This window comes from Mauremys reevesii, linkage group 6 (assembly GCF_016161935.1).
Source record: "Mauremys reevesii isolate NIE-2019 linkage group 6, ASM1616193v1, whole genome shotgun sequence".
NCBI lineage: Eukaryota > Metazoa > Chordata > Testudines > Geoemydidae > Mauremys > Mauremys reevesii.
This window is the reverse complement of record NC_052628.1, coordinates 44,812,692-44,829,527: the sequence shown is the minus strand read 5'-3', so window position 1 is coordinate 44,829,527 and position 16,836 is coordinate 44,812,692. Positions and strand designations below refer to the sequence as shown.

Here is a 16,836-nt window from a genome sequence, read left to right as displayed (position 1 = left end):
GACATTTCCATTAATACAATAATCACTACTCATGTCAAAAGAAGGAATGAAAATATACAAGGATTACTTTTTGCTTTTAGTTTACGATATGAAAGGGCCAGTGTATGACCATAGGACGAGTCTATACTAGTTACAAAAATAATCTAAGTGTTTTTTGTAATGACATGCATGAGTTCAGATGCTTTGGTTTCTTTTTCTTCAAATATAGAGAGAAAGTATAAAACTTGGATTATCAGATTTATCTCCATCAGACCTGAGTGCCATACATCCATGGCAAGGGGAAGGGGAGGAGTTTGAATTAAACATTTTAAAAGTCATTTCCGCACTGATACTTGTCTTCGGATGGGAGTGGTGCATAAATAACTGATCACTGATTTTTGGCTTACAGTCTTTGAAGCTTTCAAATTCATAGATTATAAGGCCAGAAGGGACACTTATCATCTAGTCTGCCCTCCTAAAAGAGTATGGTCATCCCTAATGCTATTCTGCCACTCCCTGCTTCACTATAGAACTTCTGCCTAGAACCTTCTCCAGCCCTTTCCTGCCTGGCCTCCTGCTATAGCTTTAGAGAAATTCTCTCTCTTTCTATCTCACAGGTAAATACCCTCTCACTAATGACTGGAAGACCCAATGAACTACAAAATTGTGTAAAACAAGAAGTAAACAAATGTTAATGCATCACAGAAGTTTAGTTTTGTCATTTGTGACAATTAATTTGGTTTTAATCATGAGAATAGTAAATAAAGAATACATTCAAGTGTAAGAGCATGAAGCATTAATGCTGGGAAGTGAGAGCAAGTAATTTTTTTCTTTCTTTTTGGGGAATTGTGGATTAGAGATGCCCTACTATTATCTCAGATATTTAAAATAATGTGAAGTAGTTTAAGTCTCCAAATTCTAAACCTAGGGCTTGTCTACACAACTGTCACTGACTGGTCCTTGTAGATTCTGCTGGTGCACGCCAAAGGTTCCCCACTGCGCTTTAACTTAGTACTAAAAAAACAATTTAAAAAATGCTGCTATGTTAAAACAAACACTAAGACCCTGCTGGTGTGCACTAAAAGTTCATTAATGCATTTTAATGTAGTAGCATTTTTTTTAGTACTACATTAAAGCCCACTAAGGAACTTTTAGTGTGCACCAGCAGTGTCTACACAGACCAATTAGTGCACAACACATCAGTGCACTTTAAAAATTCTTCCCCTTTCCCTCCCCCCCCCAATAGTGCACATTGCTGTACCATGTAGGCAAGCCCTTATTTTAGCAGGGAATGTTCTCTAGCTTCACATATTTAGGTTTTTTGGTTTTTTTAAGTAAATGCACTACTCTGTTGCTAACTAATTAATACACACAGTTTGAGTATGAATAGCCCCAACATTTTCTTGGTTCTGTTGCTGCAGAAGCAGCAATCCAAGTTGGGATCCCAAGTTAAACTCTATTACAAGAATTCTGTTTACAGCTGTGAAGGTAATGAAGACAGTCAGTGGTGGAAAGGCGATGCTCCAATAGGTAAAAAAAATTGCTTGCTGAATAGAAGGAGAAGAGAAGTGTTATAGTCAAGTAAGTTTTCAAGAGATAGTCCCTTTCTACTGTTCTGGAACAAAGCTAAAAGTTGAAGTACCCAGCATGGCCCTTAAACTTTTATTTTCAAGTTCCACAACTGCAAAAAAACAACTTTGTTAAAATATAACCCAGCTAAGAAGATTTAAAAAAATACTTAAATGTCTGTGGTTCCAATTAGTACTCATTCGGAGTAATCAGTTACTTAAACTGTGCTTTAATAAATCTAACAAGAGTATAGACTATTTTTGTACCAATACAGAGCATTCATGTTGACCACCCGCTACACGGTAATCTCTGATTAGTTCCCTGAGATTCTGAAAACCTAGTATAGTGGGTATTACTATGCACTACATACACCTCAGATCAGGTGGTATATGAGGCAGAAATCATATTCTACCACCCTGCTCTTTGCTTTTTTCGTCTTTTCCTAATTTGTTGCATCACATCTCTATTTAGAACTGTTTGGTGCATTGACTAGGTCTTTGCTAATTTCTACAAAGGGACCTAGCACACTTTTGGATGCTCAAAAATAAAAATTAATAATTATTAGCTTCTATAAGTGACACTACATGTCTAAGACTTTAGCAGCCTGAAGCACAAATGAGTAAGATTAGAAGGAAGGGGAAAAAGAGCTGGCTGGAGAGCATATATCCCCCACACGATCACTACAGACTTGCTGTCTTTTCAAAGCCTGCAATATTTTGCTGAAGAATCAGCCAGCCACAGGGGTATTTGTTACTTACACAGCTTATTTACATATTCAGTGCATTTTTTAAGCATGTAACAAAGCTGATCCCATGATAAGCCTGGTGTTGTCATACTCCTATTTAAATACCCAAATTAAAAATAAAGAGTAAACTAATCTGAATGGCACTGCGAACAAGGCCATGCAGTGATATATTTTTACTTTACTTTTAATACTAACCATGGTCTGTCCTATTTTCTTTGCCCTGAAACATGGTCATTGCTTCTAGATTCAGTGCACACACGCCACGCATAAAGGCTTTTTTCATGGTGCCTTCATACTGTTCCCTTTCACTATGCAGTCTCAGGATATCAGCTTTTGCCTCTTCCAGAGCAACATTTAACTACAATAAAGAGATAAAAACCAAAGAATTATTTTTATACACCTGTGAATACACAAAACCACCATATTATTCGTTCAGCTTTAAAAAGCCACTTTACTAATTTCTCAGTGTAGTATTTTCCCTCCATGTCTTCGTTGTTTTAGAAATAAGATTAAATATAGATCTTTCAAACACCATTCTTTGGATACCTCAGACTAGAGTGTGTACATGGCAAGGATGGAAACCACAGGTGCTACCATACCCAAACAGACTAACAGTCTGTGCAGTCCAGTATTCTGTCCCAACCATGATTAAAACCAGGAACTTCCAGGTCAAATCCTTGTAATGCATTTAACTGTGTTATACAATATTGTGGTGTGGCGGGGGAAAAACACAGCAAACACTTCTTCCTGACCCCACCTAGAGATGAGCCTAACTGTATCTTAGAATTTTATCTTTGCTCCTGTAATGTAACTCCAGCTGTTATTCTTATTAGCATGAAAGGCCATACTTCTATGAACTTCCTTAACTGCATCCACAAATACATCTATCATTTTTACAACCATTTGCAAAACACGAGGTCTGTGGTGGTTAAGGACAGATTAAGTTACACATGCACAAAGCAAGGGATTCTGATATTTTTCCTTAAGTTACATTTTCAAAATTAACTGTGTTTTCGGGCAGGATTTTCAAAAGCATCCAAGTGTCTTAGGAGCACAAGTCCTCTTTCACTGTGATTTTTAATTCCTTTAAATTGTAACAATCTTGAAAAGTAATATCACAGTGATCTGATGTGTGATGGCTACCTTAGCTTAAATTTTCACACATCTTCATTAGGATGAAGTTGAGAGTTGTAGGGAAAATATTTTTTATCAACTTAACAGAAAAGCAGTTATTATACAAAGATTTCTGTTTATACAAATATGATAGATGTGCTCATTCACAATCATAATCTTGCATTTCTATAGGACCTTCCATGAGAGGATCCAAAAGACTTTACAAACATTAATGAATTAAGACTTACAAATACCACTGTTAAGTGGGTATGTGTCATCCCCTTTTTGTGGGCAGACAAAAGGAGCCAACAGATAAGTTAAGTGACTCATCTAATTTCAAACATAGGTTCTGATTTTCCTCTCTGGCATAAGTGCTGAGTAACTTCACTTATATTGGTATACAGCTAGCTTAAGTGACAGGTGACTCAGGCCTAGAAAGTTGGAATCTATAGCAGAGCTACCTACATAACCCAGATCTCCTGATTCCCAGTCCTGCAATTGGGAAAGGTTTCCTGGCACTCTGAAGAAAAGCAATGCATTTATTTAAAAGTTTGTTTAGTAAGAGACACTTTAAAAAAAAAAAAAAGACAGCAAACCCTTACCTCTGCAATTTTAGCTTCATAATCCTTGGAAAGCTGAACACAGACTTCCTCAGCCCTTAACTGACAGGCTTTTGCTACTTTCTCTTTCCATCTTGCTTCACTAAGAGAGCGCCAGGCTGCCCAAACCCTCTTCATCAAAGCTATCTGGAACTGTCTGTCTGCCAGTCTATTTGCATATGCCTTAAATAGTAAAATATTACCAAATTATATGTTTCCTATTTCTTTAATGAGCACTATCATTATTAAAGAGAATATAGTCAATTGTTTTGTAACATTACATGGATTATAGCATACAGATTATATGAAATATTGTAGCTTATACTTTCTCTTTAAATATACTTTAGCTGACACCACCACACATACTGCTGCCACTTTAGAAGTGCAAGGTATTTGTATGGAGTTATTGTAGGAACCGCACAGCATCTGCAGGCACAATGGTAGCTAGAGAGTCACAAGTACCAGATATTTTTAAAATTATATATATATATATATATATATATATATACACACACACACACACACACACACACACACACACACACACTGAATGCTTAAAAGATTTGTACCTTTTTTTTAAAAAAAAGGTAATTATATTTTCAAGTACCCAACACTCAAAATATTTTCTAAAATGGTAACAGTAGATCCACTTATCCAGTCCATCAGTGAGATTAAAACAAAAGGAACAAGCTGAAGAAGGGCTGAGTAGCCAAAAGATGTCCACACCAGCCTCACAGCTACCAGCAAACTCTAGGTGGGAAGAGAGGAGAGAGAAAATGCTCCTCCCTTCCAGCAGCCAGAGGGGTTTTGTGTGATGAGGAGCTTCAGACTTCTCAGACACCATTCAAAACCTTAATGAAAAATGGAGCCCAGTAAGTCCTTACTGACAGCTTGGGGTGAGAGGGGTTTGGGAATTGACCCTGGACAGTGGGGCCCTTCATCTTTCACATCAGTAATTGGCTAGTAGGTTTAGTTAGCTGACTATCAGACCTTCCAAGATCTGTGAGAGAGCGGCTGACAGATGTTTTAGGGCTGAGGAAGAAGTGTGGAGACACAAAATATAGGGGAGGGGAGGACAACAACACAGACCTTAATTGCAAAACCAGCACCAAAATCAAATGGTGATAAGTAATGTATTTTTCACATTTCACATAAAAGCAATGGCTTCTGTGACAGGATTTTAGACTGAACACTTTTATTCATGCTGCTGCAGGCACTGGGAAGATAACATCCTTACTAACATAGGTGGTAATTGACACTGATCAGCTATCAGCATATCCTTCTAATTAGTGATAAAAAGGGCATAATTTTGATTCACTTGCCCTACCATAATTATTTCTCTAAGTACAGTGTAATATTCTCTTTTGAACTGAGGCTCTTGAACTTATTCAATATTTTGTCACATACATCAAAATAGAAAAGTTGTCATTTCTTCTGATTGTAACAAGAGCTGCAGTAACTCTAACCCTTTTCAGTTCAGAGGCTTACCTACTATCACATCTTCTGTTTTCCACACATACCTCTTGTCTGGCCTCCACGTGCTGAATCCGCCACCGTGTAAATTTTTTCATTAGCTCTATCCTCTCCTTTTGCTTGTCTATCGCATGGGACAAGTTAGTGATTACCTGCCAAAATATTTATTAAACAGACAGTTTAGATAGATATTTTTATGCTCTTTGGGGAATGAATGGAAGTTTGCTACCTGGACAGGGCCACCCGGGAGGGGGGAGGGGGGGAAGTGGGGCAATTTGCTCCAGGCCCCGCAGGACGGTCCGGGTCTTCAGTGGCATTTTGACGGGGGGTGGCCCTTCAGTGCTGGCAAAGACGTGAAGTGACTGAAGGGCCCCCCCACCGCCAAAATGCCCTGCGAGCCCTGGCCCGGCGGCAGTCTGGGTCTTTGGCAGCGGGGGGCCCTTCAGTTGCTCCGCGTCTTTGGCAGCATTTCAGCTGCGGGGGCCCTTCAGTGCTGCCAAAGACATGGAGCGACTGAAGAGCCCCCCGCCGCCAAAGACCCGGACTGCCGCCGGGTGAGTACAAGCTCTGCAGCTCCCCCGCTTTGCCCCAGGCCCCTTGAATCCTCTGGGCGGCCCTGTACCTGGATGAGTTATTTATCATTTAAAAAAATACTTCTAACAAGCTTTCTACTGTGTCTTTTCCTTAAAAGAAGAACAATAATTTAAAGTTCAAATCAGGACTAAAATTAACTCGACTTCATCTTTCAATGACATTGCTACACTCAAGGAAGGTTTTACACTGTGTAACTTATCAGAATTAAACTGCAGATGTAGTAGAAAATAAACTTATGTCATGAATGCTGCACTGTGGCATCACTGAATTAAGAGGAAGCAAAGACTTGGAAGAATACACAAACTTTTAATTACTCACAAAAACACAACTCAGCAAATCAGAAACAATGATGATTTGTATTATTGAAAGTTTGACAGAGATAATATACTTGCCTACCTCACAGAAGAATTATGGAAATTAGTATTAGAAAAGATATACTAAAAGTGTAAATATATGTAGTAACTCAGTGGTTCCCAAATTTTTACTTAGGTGACACACCAACTGCATTTGATCTTTTTTTGTTTTGCAATCCACCCAGGGTCCAAATTCAGGGCCAAACCTCATTAGTGCTGCAACCACATGCACCAGGTCGTAACGCTCAGAGTGGGGAGCCAGAGCAAGTCCCACAGGATAGGAGCGTCTACTGTGGGGTGAGAGTGCAATGTGGGATTGCTTTCCACGGCACCAGACCGCGTGACCCATCTTGGAACTGTTTAATAATTGGGCTGATAAATTTACCCTAATTGTGAGCTTAATTATGAGGAGATATGAAAGTTCATAAGAGGTTACAATAACCTACAACAACAAATGTTTATTGAAAGCACCCTGACCTACTTTCTATCATGATTATAATAAACAGGTGCAATAGAACCAGACAAACTCCCCCACACCCCAAGTTAGTCCAAATAGAAAGCCCAAGTTGATATGATTCATGGACTATGCTGAAATCATGCTTGGTTAAAAACAAAAGATGTGGAACTGGAAAGTAATAAACCAAAATTGGGATGTCAAATATTAGGCCTAAGTGGCGGACAAAATAATGAGGGAATGGGCTATTCCATCCCTCACTATCTTTTTGGATCCTTAAAGGAAAGAGTTGGAGGAAAAAGGAAGAACAGATAGATAGAGGCTACATAAGCAAGCTTCACCATCATGGCTGCTACCCCGCACCATCTCCTCAGACCATGAGTCTTCATCATCCTAGTCTTGAGGGATGTCCCAACCAGAACAAGCCAGAGAGAGAGAGAGAGAGAGAGAGAGATCCAAATGACCTCGCCACCTCTGCCAGCTCCAGCTTAATCCCAACCACCACCTGAGATGAAATGGGAACAGACTTTAACAACAGCAACAGCTCCAGCCCATCTCAACTAACTTCTTCTCTTTTCCCCAAAAGGACCACTGATACCATCTTTGATACCATTTAAGAGACAGTCAAACAAAGGGGGTTTTCCTTCTAAAACTCTCTCCAGCTAAAGGGAAAGGGAACAACAACTGTTAATTGGAAGCCTCATTTAATACTTCACATTTCAAAAGCTTTAATTGTTTTTCCTTCTTTTCTGTATCTGTAATAAAGATTAAAAGGTACTAAGCAGGTAAAGGTCTCTATATACCAAAACCCAGACCTTGTTTAACACTATTTAATGCTGGACAGTAACTGTTATGTTAACACCTTTGGCCCATTTATTTCATCTAAATAATACAGCAGGACCCACCACTTGGGAAACACTGTGCTATTAAAAATTTGCTACATAAGTACCACTTTGGAGGAGAGGATTAGAATTCAAAATGACCTTGATAAGTTGGAAACTTGTTGGAAACCAACAAGATGAAATTCAGTAAAGACATACAAAGTACTACACTTAGGAAGGAAAAATAAAATGCACAATTACAAAATGGGGATAACTGGTTAGGCAGAAAAAGATTTGAGGTGTTAGTGGATCATAAATTAAATATGAGCCAAAAATGTGATGCAGTTGCAAAAAATAAAAATAAAAATAAAATAAAATAAAAAAAAGCCGTCCCAGTGATACATCTTTGTAAGATTTCTAAGACTAGAGCAAAAACCTAAATTATGAACAATTTTTATTTATGAAATTGGTAGGTGATTACTACTTGAAGTCTAAGACTCTGTCAATCTTGTTAGGGGAAAGGTTAAAGCAGTGAACAATTTAGGTCAATTTCTAAAAAGGCCTATGGACCAATATTTTAGAATTCATTCCACCAAATCATGCACTGAAGTGAGGAAGCAGAAGAAAACTCATCTACAGCTAAATCAAAATATGTCATTGTCATTAAACAATTAGCTCCATAAAGGATAGTGATAGACGTGATTTGGTGAGGAAGAGTTTGTCTTGTAGGGGATAGAGGTGTTAATATTGTAAATGCATCACCAGCAATTATAATACATTCATATTAGTGCTATACAAGTATAATTTTTGCACTGAATTACTCCATCTGGAACTAAATATATCAAAATGGAATACACTGGAAACATTGTGGGCCTGACTGCAAGCAAGTGAAATTCCATTGGCAAATATGGGATTTGTATGCAGTTGCAGCAACTGAATGTGCATGGTCTGCGTAACTGGACTCTGTGTATGTCCAGTGAATAGGGGGAGTGTACTTTTACTCTATGTAATGTCTTTCAATGGGTGTTTGTGAATATAGCTTGGACAGTATTTTCAAAATAAACTGTTAAAATTCAAAATTTAGCTGAAGTGTTCTCAAGTGAAGGTTTTAAATGCTATTATGTAGAAGAGGGGATTAAAGTGGCTTATGATTGCAAGGTTCCCATGATTCCTACTCTTTTATACCTATTTGTGTAATACTAGTTGAATTCAAGACAATTGGTGTAGGTGCTGCATGGAAAATATTACTCTAAGAGCACAGAACCATAGTGCTCATTTTATATCACATTATGCTAAAATAAAAAAACCTCTCTCTAAATATGTAAGAGTTTTCTTCCCATTTGAAAGATTATATGGAAACCCATCCAATCAATACAAAAAATTAATTAAAGCCTTTAAACCAACTTTGTTGTAAGAGATGAGGTAAGTGGAAGTGATCTGTAATTACTAATCCAAAACAGTGTGAATTTCATGAAAGAAAAACCATAAATTAGGGACAAAACAGTAAAATTTCCCTATTAGTATTGGAAAATGCACAGCAATTATGTGGTTTACTAATAATGTAGTTCAGGGGTCAGCAACCTCTAGCACGCGGCTCGCCAGGGTAAGCATCCTGGCGGGCTGGGCCGGTTTGTTTATTTGCTGCGTCGGCAGGTTCAGTGGACCGCGGCTCCCATTGGTTGCGGTTTGCTGTCCCAGGCCAATGGGGGCAGTGGGAAGCGGCGTGAGCCGAGGGATGTGCTGGCCGCGGCTTCCTGCCTCCCGCATTAGCCTGGGACCGCGAACCGCGGCCAGTGGGAGCCACGATTGGCCAAACTTGCCGACGCGGCAGATAAACAAACTGGGCCGGCCTGCCAGGGTGCTTACCCTGGCAAGCCGCGTGCCAGAGGTTGCCGACCCCTGATGTAGTTTGATTCTACAATTGCTAAAGTTCATCCTGAGTGGCTTGAAATACTCTGATGCTTCTTTTCTGACTAAGCAAGTAAGTTAGTTTAGAGTGTATATATTACATTACCTGTTGCGAAAGTACAATTAAGAGAGAAAAAGATTCAATCTCAGAGTTCTAAAAATAGAAGACAAAACAGAATAAGAAAAAACTGTTACCTCATCCTTTCTGCCAATGGAGATTTCATAAGTATGTAGCAGCTCTCTCAGGTTCTCCATCTGATTGTTCAGCTGTCTCACATGTGCAGCATGTTTCTCCTTCTCTTGTCTCATTTCCAGCTTGTGATGTTCAATAAAAGTCATTTTCCATTTTCTGAGTTCAGTCAGAACATTTGTCTGAAAAAGGTAGCACTAATGAAACTAGGAAAATTATCCTCTCCAAGTCTTTTAATCCTAGAATGTATGGCAGCTAATCAGACATCAAAATTTACACTGAACCTTGCATGTACAACTTTGTCCAGTTACCAGACACACTGAGACATCTAATTATGATAACTTAAATGTATTTAATTATTAGACTAAAAGCATGTAAGAGAGGAGGAGGAGAATCAAACCATGATCAATCATTTTGGTGCTACAACCAGTGACACTTGGAAAAGTACCTGTACCATTTTAATCTAGCCAGTGGAGCCAACAAGAGAGAGGAGAGGAGCAAAGCCTGGGGGTTGGGTAACTGAGCACTACCAAGAGGAAGCCACTCCTACAGGGCATCCAGCTCCACTCTGAACCAAAGTCAAAGGAGTCCAGCAGAGCCCACTGATGTTACAAATTCCACTGAAAATGAGCCGCTCCTGAGAAATCCAAAAGAACACGAATGTGCAGATGTTCAAAATATGACCCATTCTACTGTGACTGGAGTCTCATTCTGGTGTCAAGTGGGTGGAGCTTGCTTGCAGGTGGGAGCTGGAAGAATACAACTATTGCTCCACCAATTCCCATCTGATCTGTTTTTGATAGGCAGTTTTGATCCTGCCTGTGCACATCCACAGAGCTTGAAATTTAAGGAGCTTTCTGGGATCACAGATACAGACACACTTATAGCTGCCACTCCATGAACAGAACTGATTCTTGGAGTATTTAGTGTTCACTAGTCAAAGGCAAGTAGATTATTAGTCCATCTCTGTGCCAGTCCAGTAGGTTTTCAACTGTTTAGCTATCAAGCAACATAAGTTACATCAATTTCCCAATGTAGTTAGATTATATTTTCTCCTGTACTTCTACCAATGCCACAATAGTAATCTGCTCAATATAAGGATATTACATTTAGCACAAAATTTAATACCTTAAGACTTCCACTCCAGAGATCAAGTATGCTTTCTATCTGGGTCACTTTTTCATCTGAAACACTTAACTCAGTCACTATAGTCTCATCGATCTCTCTTGGACCAGATGAGGACCCTTGTGAAGAAGTCTCTCCCGAACGAACAGGGCAAAGTCCTTCCATGTCTGCCTGCGAAGGTCCCTTTACTGGTGTTAAAACTAAAAATAAAATAAAAAGGTTAAAAGTTGAATCTTTGAAGGGCATAGCTGTTGTATATTCAGGAGGCAAGTCAGAAGTTGGGTATACAAAAGGCCTATGTCGCCAGAAGTCTTCCTTCTCTATGCACGTAAACCCTATTCAAAAGTATGCCTCTAAGGGTATTTCCACACTGCATCTGGGAGCATGCTTCCCAGCACAGGCAGATAGACATACTAACTCTGCTCAGACCAGCGCCGAAAATAGCAGCGTAGCAGGGGGCAGCTTTGGTCAAGCCCCCCCGAGTATACACTCTTGCTCGGACATCCTAGGTACATGCTCAGGCACCAAGCTACCTCCTTGCTACACTGCTATTTTTAGCATGCTAGGTCCACTCAAGCTGGGAAGCACACTCCCAGCTGCAGTGTAGACATATCCTAAGGGATGAACATCTGTAAAATAGCAACTGGCTGATAAGTTTTACTCTCAGAAAGAATGAACTATGCTTCCCAAGTCAAAGTATTGTTCCCTTTATAACCAGAAAATTTCAAGGTCATTTGTGCCAAAACACAGCACTGTTTATGGACCAAGTGAATTTTCTAGTGTTGAGAAACTAGCTTTACAAGGAAGCAGAAAGTGTCCCTCTACTTGAGAGACTTCTTTCAGGAAATCATGTCAAGTGGAGTCCATTTAAACATTACCCCCTCACCATTTTCTGAATTGTTTCCCCAGGTTTCATAATACAGCAGAACCCCGTTTATGCAATCCAATTGGGACTGGGGCCAGATTGGATAATATACAATCGGGATAAACCAGAGAATGGCAAAGTGTAATGCTGCAGTGCCATCTAGCACCATAGGAGAGACACCACCACCCCACCCCACCCCGCCTTCTGGACCTGTGTGCACTGGTTTTCCATGTGGAGCCAGATAATGGAGGGTCAGATAAATGGGGTTCTACTGTATCTACATTAGACTGTAAGCGCCTCAGGGTGGGGAGCATTGTATGTTTGCAATGTACAGTGTACCTTTATTTATACATTCAGGTATGTATATGGCCCTCCTCACCCCGGTATCAACATAAACAGCATTTCATAAATAAATGAAACATTACACTGGATTCTCTGTGCCTCAATTCCCCAGCTGTAAATGGAAGAAGTAATGCTACCTTTCCGACACCCTTTGACTTGATCGCCTATTATGATTTTTAACTCTTTGGGGCAGGCAGTATCTTACTATGTGTTTCTACTGTGCCTTAACACAATAGGTCCTAACTGAGAGTTGGGGCTACAGGTGCCACTGCAATACAGATAAATACATGCCAAGAAACTATTGGAGACAGACTGAAGATGAAGCAGGACTGGACTTTACTTAATTCAGGAAAGGCAAATATGCTTATACACAAAGAACAACTAAAATATGCAACAAGTTCCCCAAGTTGACAATATGAAGATGAACAATATTTTTAAGAGCAATTGGAAAGCATATCCATTGGAAAATTTCTGCTGTTCGTGTTATATTTAGAACTGTGATAGGGGAGATCCTCACACTAGCCCTGCAAGAACAGAATAGGGCCAGGTGGGCCCAATCAGCTAATTGACTGCAAAGAGGGGAGCTTTAGACTGGAGGCAGTTAGAGAAAGGCTCACCTGTGCAGGAACAGGGAAGGCCTATAAAGACAGGTAGCAGGCTACAGACTGGGCTGCTAAGGAAATCAGGCAGCAGTCGCTCCCTGGGGAGGGGAGGAGGGAAGAGATGGGGAACCAGAGTGTAGGAATCAGTCCAGGGAAAGGAGCAGTGAGGGCAAAAAGAGGAAACCCAGAATCACTGAGCTGAGGGTCCCTGGATTGGAACCCGGAGAAGAGGGCAGGCCTGGGTTTCCCTACTGGACACTGCATAGCATAGACCTGAGGCAGTGAATGGGAAAACCGCCTAGGACTGCTGATGGACTGTACCCTGGAAAGGGGAATGCTGAGGGACCTAGCTGGAGGGCTAAGTCACAGAGGAGACACTGAGGATCCTGGAGCAAAAGAGGAGCTGCAGACCAGAGGGTGTCTACCTCAAGTGCTAATCCCCAGAGTGACCAAGGGGAGGCATCAGTGTAGCAATGGTGGAGCACCCCCTGACAAGAACAAATTCTAATTTTTAAAAAGGTATTAAAAAGCAGCCCTGGATAGAACGTCTCTTTTCTTGTACACAGGGAAAGGAGAAGTCTCACACAGGTGTGTTTTATTTTAGTATTCAACCTTTCTGAGAATGTGTATGTGTGTGTAGATAAAATTGCAAGATAATGTTGATTTTTGAAACTTAACATATAAAGGACGTCATGTAATTTAAAGGTTGAGATGTTATAATTACAATCTGGCTGGGCAATATCATTTGGATTCAAAATATTTAGTGTACTGGAAGAGTTTTTGCTAACTCTGAAAGTCAGCATGGACAAGTAAAAGGTAACGTACACTGAACAGAAATATTTCATGGGGAGGAGAACACACAGTGACTATTATCAGTGCAATGATCCATTTAAGTTGCATCTGCAGTGGGGGTGGGGAATGCAAATAAGACAGCCAGGCTCTATTAAGGGAATAGAAAAAAGAATTACAGCAGAACCTCAGACTTAGGAACACCAGAGTTACAAACTAACCAGACAACCACATACCTCATTTGGAACCAGAAGTATGCAATCAGGCAGCAACAGAGACAGAAAAAAAACCCAAAAAACAAGTACAATACTGTTAAATGTAAACTACTAAAAAAAGGAAGGGAAAGCAACATTTTAATTCTGCACAGTAAAGTTTCAAAGCTGTATTAAGTAAATATTCAGTTGTAAACTTCTGAAGAACAACCATAACGTTTTGTTCAGAGTTATGAACATTTCAGAGTTACAAACAACTTCCATTCCCAAGGTGTTTGTGTGACAAAGTGGGAATGTTCTTGATGTGTTCTTTGAATGTTGAGTGGGGAGTGTTGACCTGGGAAGGTTGCAGGGGAGTTTTGAGGGGACTGTCTACATTGGGGAAGGGAGGATACCTGAGCATGTAACATGAGAACCAAGGACGGGGGTTGGAGGCCAGGTAACACCTCTGCTGGGGAAACTGGACAAAGGACACAAAGGCTGGGGGAGACAGCTGGAGGGAGTTTCAGTTTGGAGCTGACTGGGAACTGGAGAGGAGCGCCCCGACAGGGCTTGGGCTTCCCAAGGGGGCTGTGGCCTCCCTGGGGCCCCCAGATGGACCTAACTAAAGGGGGTCCTGTTGTCTGTACCGGCAAGACCTGTTTTGGACTGTGTTCCTGTTGTCTAAATAAACCCTCTGTTTTACTGGCTGGCTGAGAGTCACGGTGAATCGCAGGAATGGAGCCACCTGCACACTTACCCCTCAAACAAGGCAGTGTTCTGTATGATATGCAAGAGCTGCAATTCCAACTGCCCTCAAGTTCAAAATCTAGTGGGGAAAAAAACTCTCCAAAAATGAGGTGAGGTTGGGTAAACAAGAATACCAAGAACTCCAGCCATTTAATATTATATACAGCATAGGTGTACACTTCCCCCCTTTGCAGGCAGTTAAAAAAAGTTAGTAAAATTCTCAAGACAGGGTTTTATGTCATAACACAGCAATAGATAAAGACCAAATGGGAGCAGAGCAGCGCAAGAATTTTTGTTGAAGATCCCCCTTGCTATTTGCTCACCTTTAGTCTTCTGAAACGCCACTGGTGCTCAGAATGATAAGCTCTCTAGGGTAAACCAGGCACAGGCATTTTCAGAACTGGGTTAAGATGACACTGGAGTAAAACCCTCTGACTGGGCTACACACCACTAGCATTCCTAGCACTGGTAGTTTCACTGGTGCTAAATCAACAGTGGGAGAACATCTGAAAATACCTAACATATAGACAAAGGCTACGAACAAGTAGGATAATTTCCAAAAGAGTTTGGCCCTATTCAAGGTATTGAAATATGTCTTAAGTCTCTTAGCTTATGATAAAGAAAAACTGATAGAGAACTAAAAAATTAATAGTAGCTTAGGTACAAGTGATCATAACTTGATCATATTTATAATATGCAAGCAGAATAAAGCCCAGACCAGTAATATACCGGTATATATACACACTTGTTCATAAAGCTGAAAACAATTATGAGCCAAATCCTCTGAAGAATTTAAATTTGAAAAAATGTGAGTAAGTGGGAATCACTTAACACTCTATTAGATGCATGCCCTCTCACCCCCGCCTCCCCAAATAAATCACAAACCACAATCAAGGGAGAAGGCTGTAGTCATTTAAAAAAAAAAAACAACCTGGTTCAGAGGGGAAGTGAAGGCAGCTGTAAAATAAATATATATAAAAATACATGAAAGAAAGAGGAAGCTGATAGTGATGAATATAAATCAGAAGTTAGGAACTGTAGAAAATTAAAAAAGGAAGCCTAGCAGATAAAGACAAAAGAAGTTTTTGAAATATATTAGGAACAAAAAGAACCCCCAACAATGGTATTGGTCCATTACTATATGGAAATGGTAGAATCATAATAATAATGCAGAAAAGTCAGAAGGGTTTAATAAAAAATTGTCATACATTTTTTGGGGGGAAAACAGATGATATATTCTCACCATATGGTGATGATGATACTCTTCCCATTCCACTAGTATATCTGCAGGATGGTAAACAGATGCTAGTAGAGTTAGACATTTTAAAGTCAGCCAGTCTGGATAACTTGCATTCAAGAGTTTTTAGAGAGCTGGCTGAGGAGCTCAGACTGTTAATTTGATTTTCAGTAAGCCTTGGAGCACTGGGGAAGTTCCAGAAGACTGGAAGAAAGCTAATGTTGTGCGAATTTTTTTAAAAGGTTAAAAGGATGACCCAGGTAATTATAGGTCTGTCAGTCCGACATCGATTCTGGACAAGATAATGGAGCAGCTGATACCAGACTCGATTAATACAGAACTAAAGGAGGGTAATGTAATTAATGCAAATTGTCACAGGTTCATGGAAAACTGATCCTGTCAAACTAACTTGATTTTTTTTTGGGATGGGATGACCAGTTTGGCTGATAGAAATAATAGTTTTCATATAATATATTTAGACTTCTGTAAGGCATTTGACTTGGTACTGCATGACATTTTGATTTAAAAAAACTAGAATATATAATGAATGTGTGGGCACCTTTAATGGATTAAACCTGGCTAACTGATTTGTCTCAACGTAACTGTAAATGGGGAACCATCTTTGAGCAGGTCTATTTCCAATGGGGTCCAGCAGAGATCTGTTCTTGGTCCTACCCTATTTAACAATTTTATCAAATGATGTGGAGGAAAACAAAAATCACTGATAAAGTTTACAGATGACACAAAAATTGGGGGAGTGGTAAATAATGAACAGGACAGGTCCCTGACTCAGAGCAATCTGGATTGCCTGGTAAACTGAACACAAGCAAACTATGTTTTATAACATGGTGAAATGTAAATCTGTACATCTAGGAACAAAGAACGTAGGCCATACTTACAGGATGGACGACTCTATTTTGGGAAGCAGTGACCCTGAAAAAGATTTGGAGTGATGGAGGATAAAGCAGCTGAACATGAACGCTCACTGTGATGCTGTGGCCAGAAGGGCTGATGCGATCCTTGGATGTATAAACAGGGGAATTTTGAGTAGGAATGAGGTTATTTTTACCTCTATATTTGGCACTGGTGTAACTGCTGCTGGAATATTGTTTCTAGTTCCGGTGTCAAAAATTCAAG

At 40.0% G+C, this 16,836-nt stretch overlaps 1 protein-coding gene across 4 annotated transcripts in view; it reads right to left on the bottom strand.

The window, feature by feature from the left end:
* POC5 (POC5 centriolar protein) overlaps window positions 1-16,836 on the bottom strand; it is a 39,715-nt gene that overhangs the window by 5,658 nt on the left and 17,221 nt on the right. For all 4 annotated transcript variants that reach the window (XM_039545601.1, XM_039545600.1, XM_039545602.1 and 1 more), the window contains 5 exons: window positions 10,927-11,123; window positions 9,804-9,980; window positions 5,526-5,630; window positions 4,009-4,188; window positions 2,489-2,651 (listed from right to left, as the gene is read on the bottom strand). In XM_039545601.1, coding sequence (XP_039401535.1) covers window positions 2,489-2,651; window positions 4,009-4,188; window positions 5,526-5,630; window positions 9,804-9,980; window positions 10,927-11,123 — 822 coding nt within the window. The remainder of the gene's footprint in view (window positions 1-2,488; window positions 2,652-4,008; window positions 4,189-5,525; window positions 5,631-9,803; window positions 9,981-10,926; window positions 11,124-16,836) is intronic.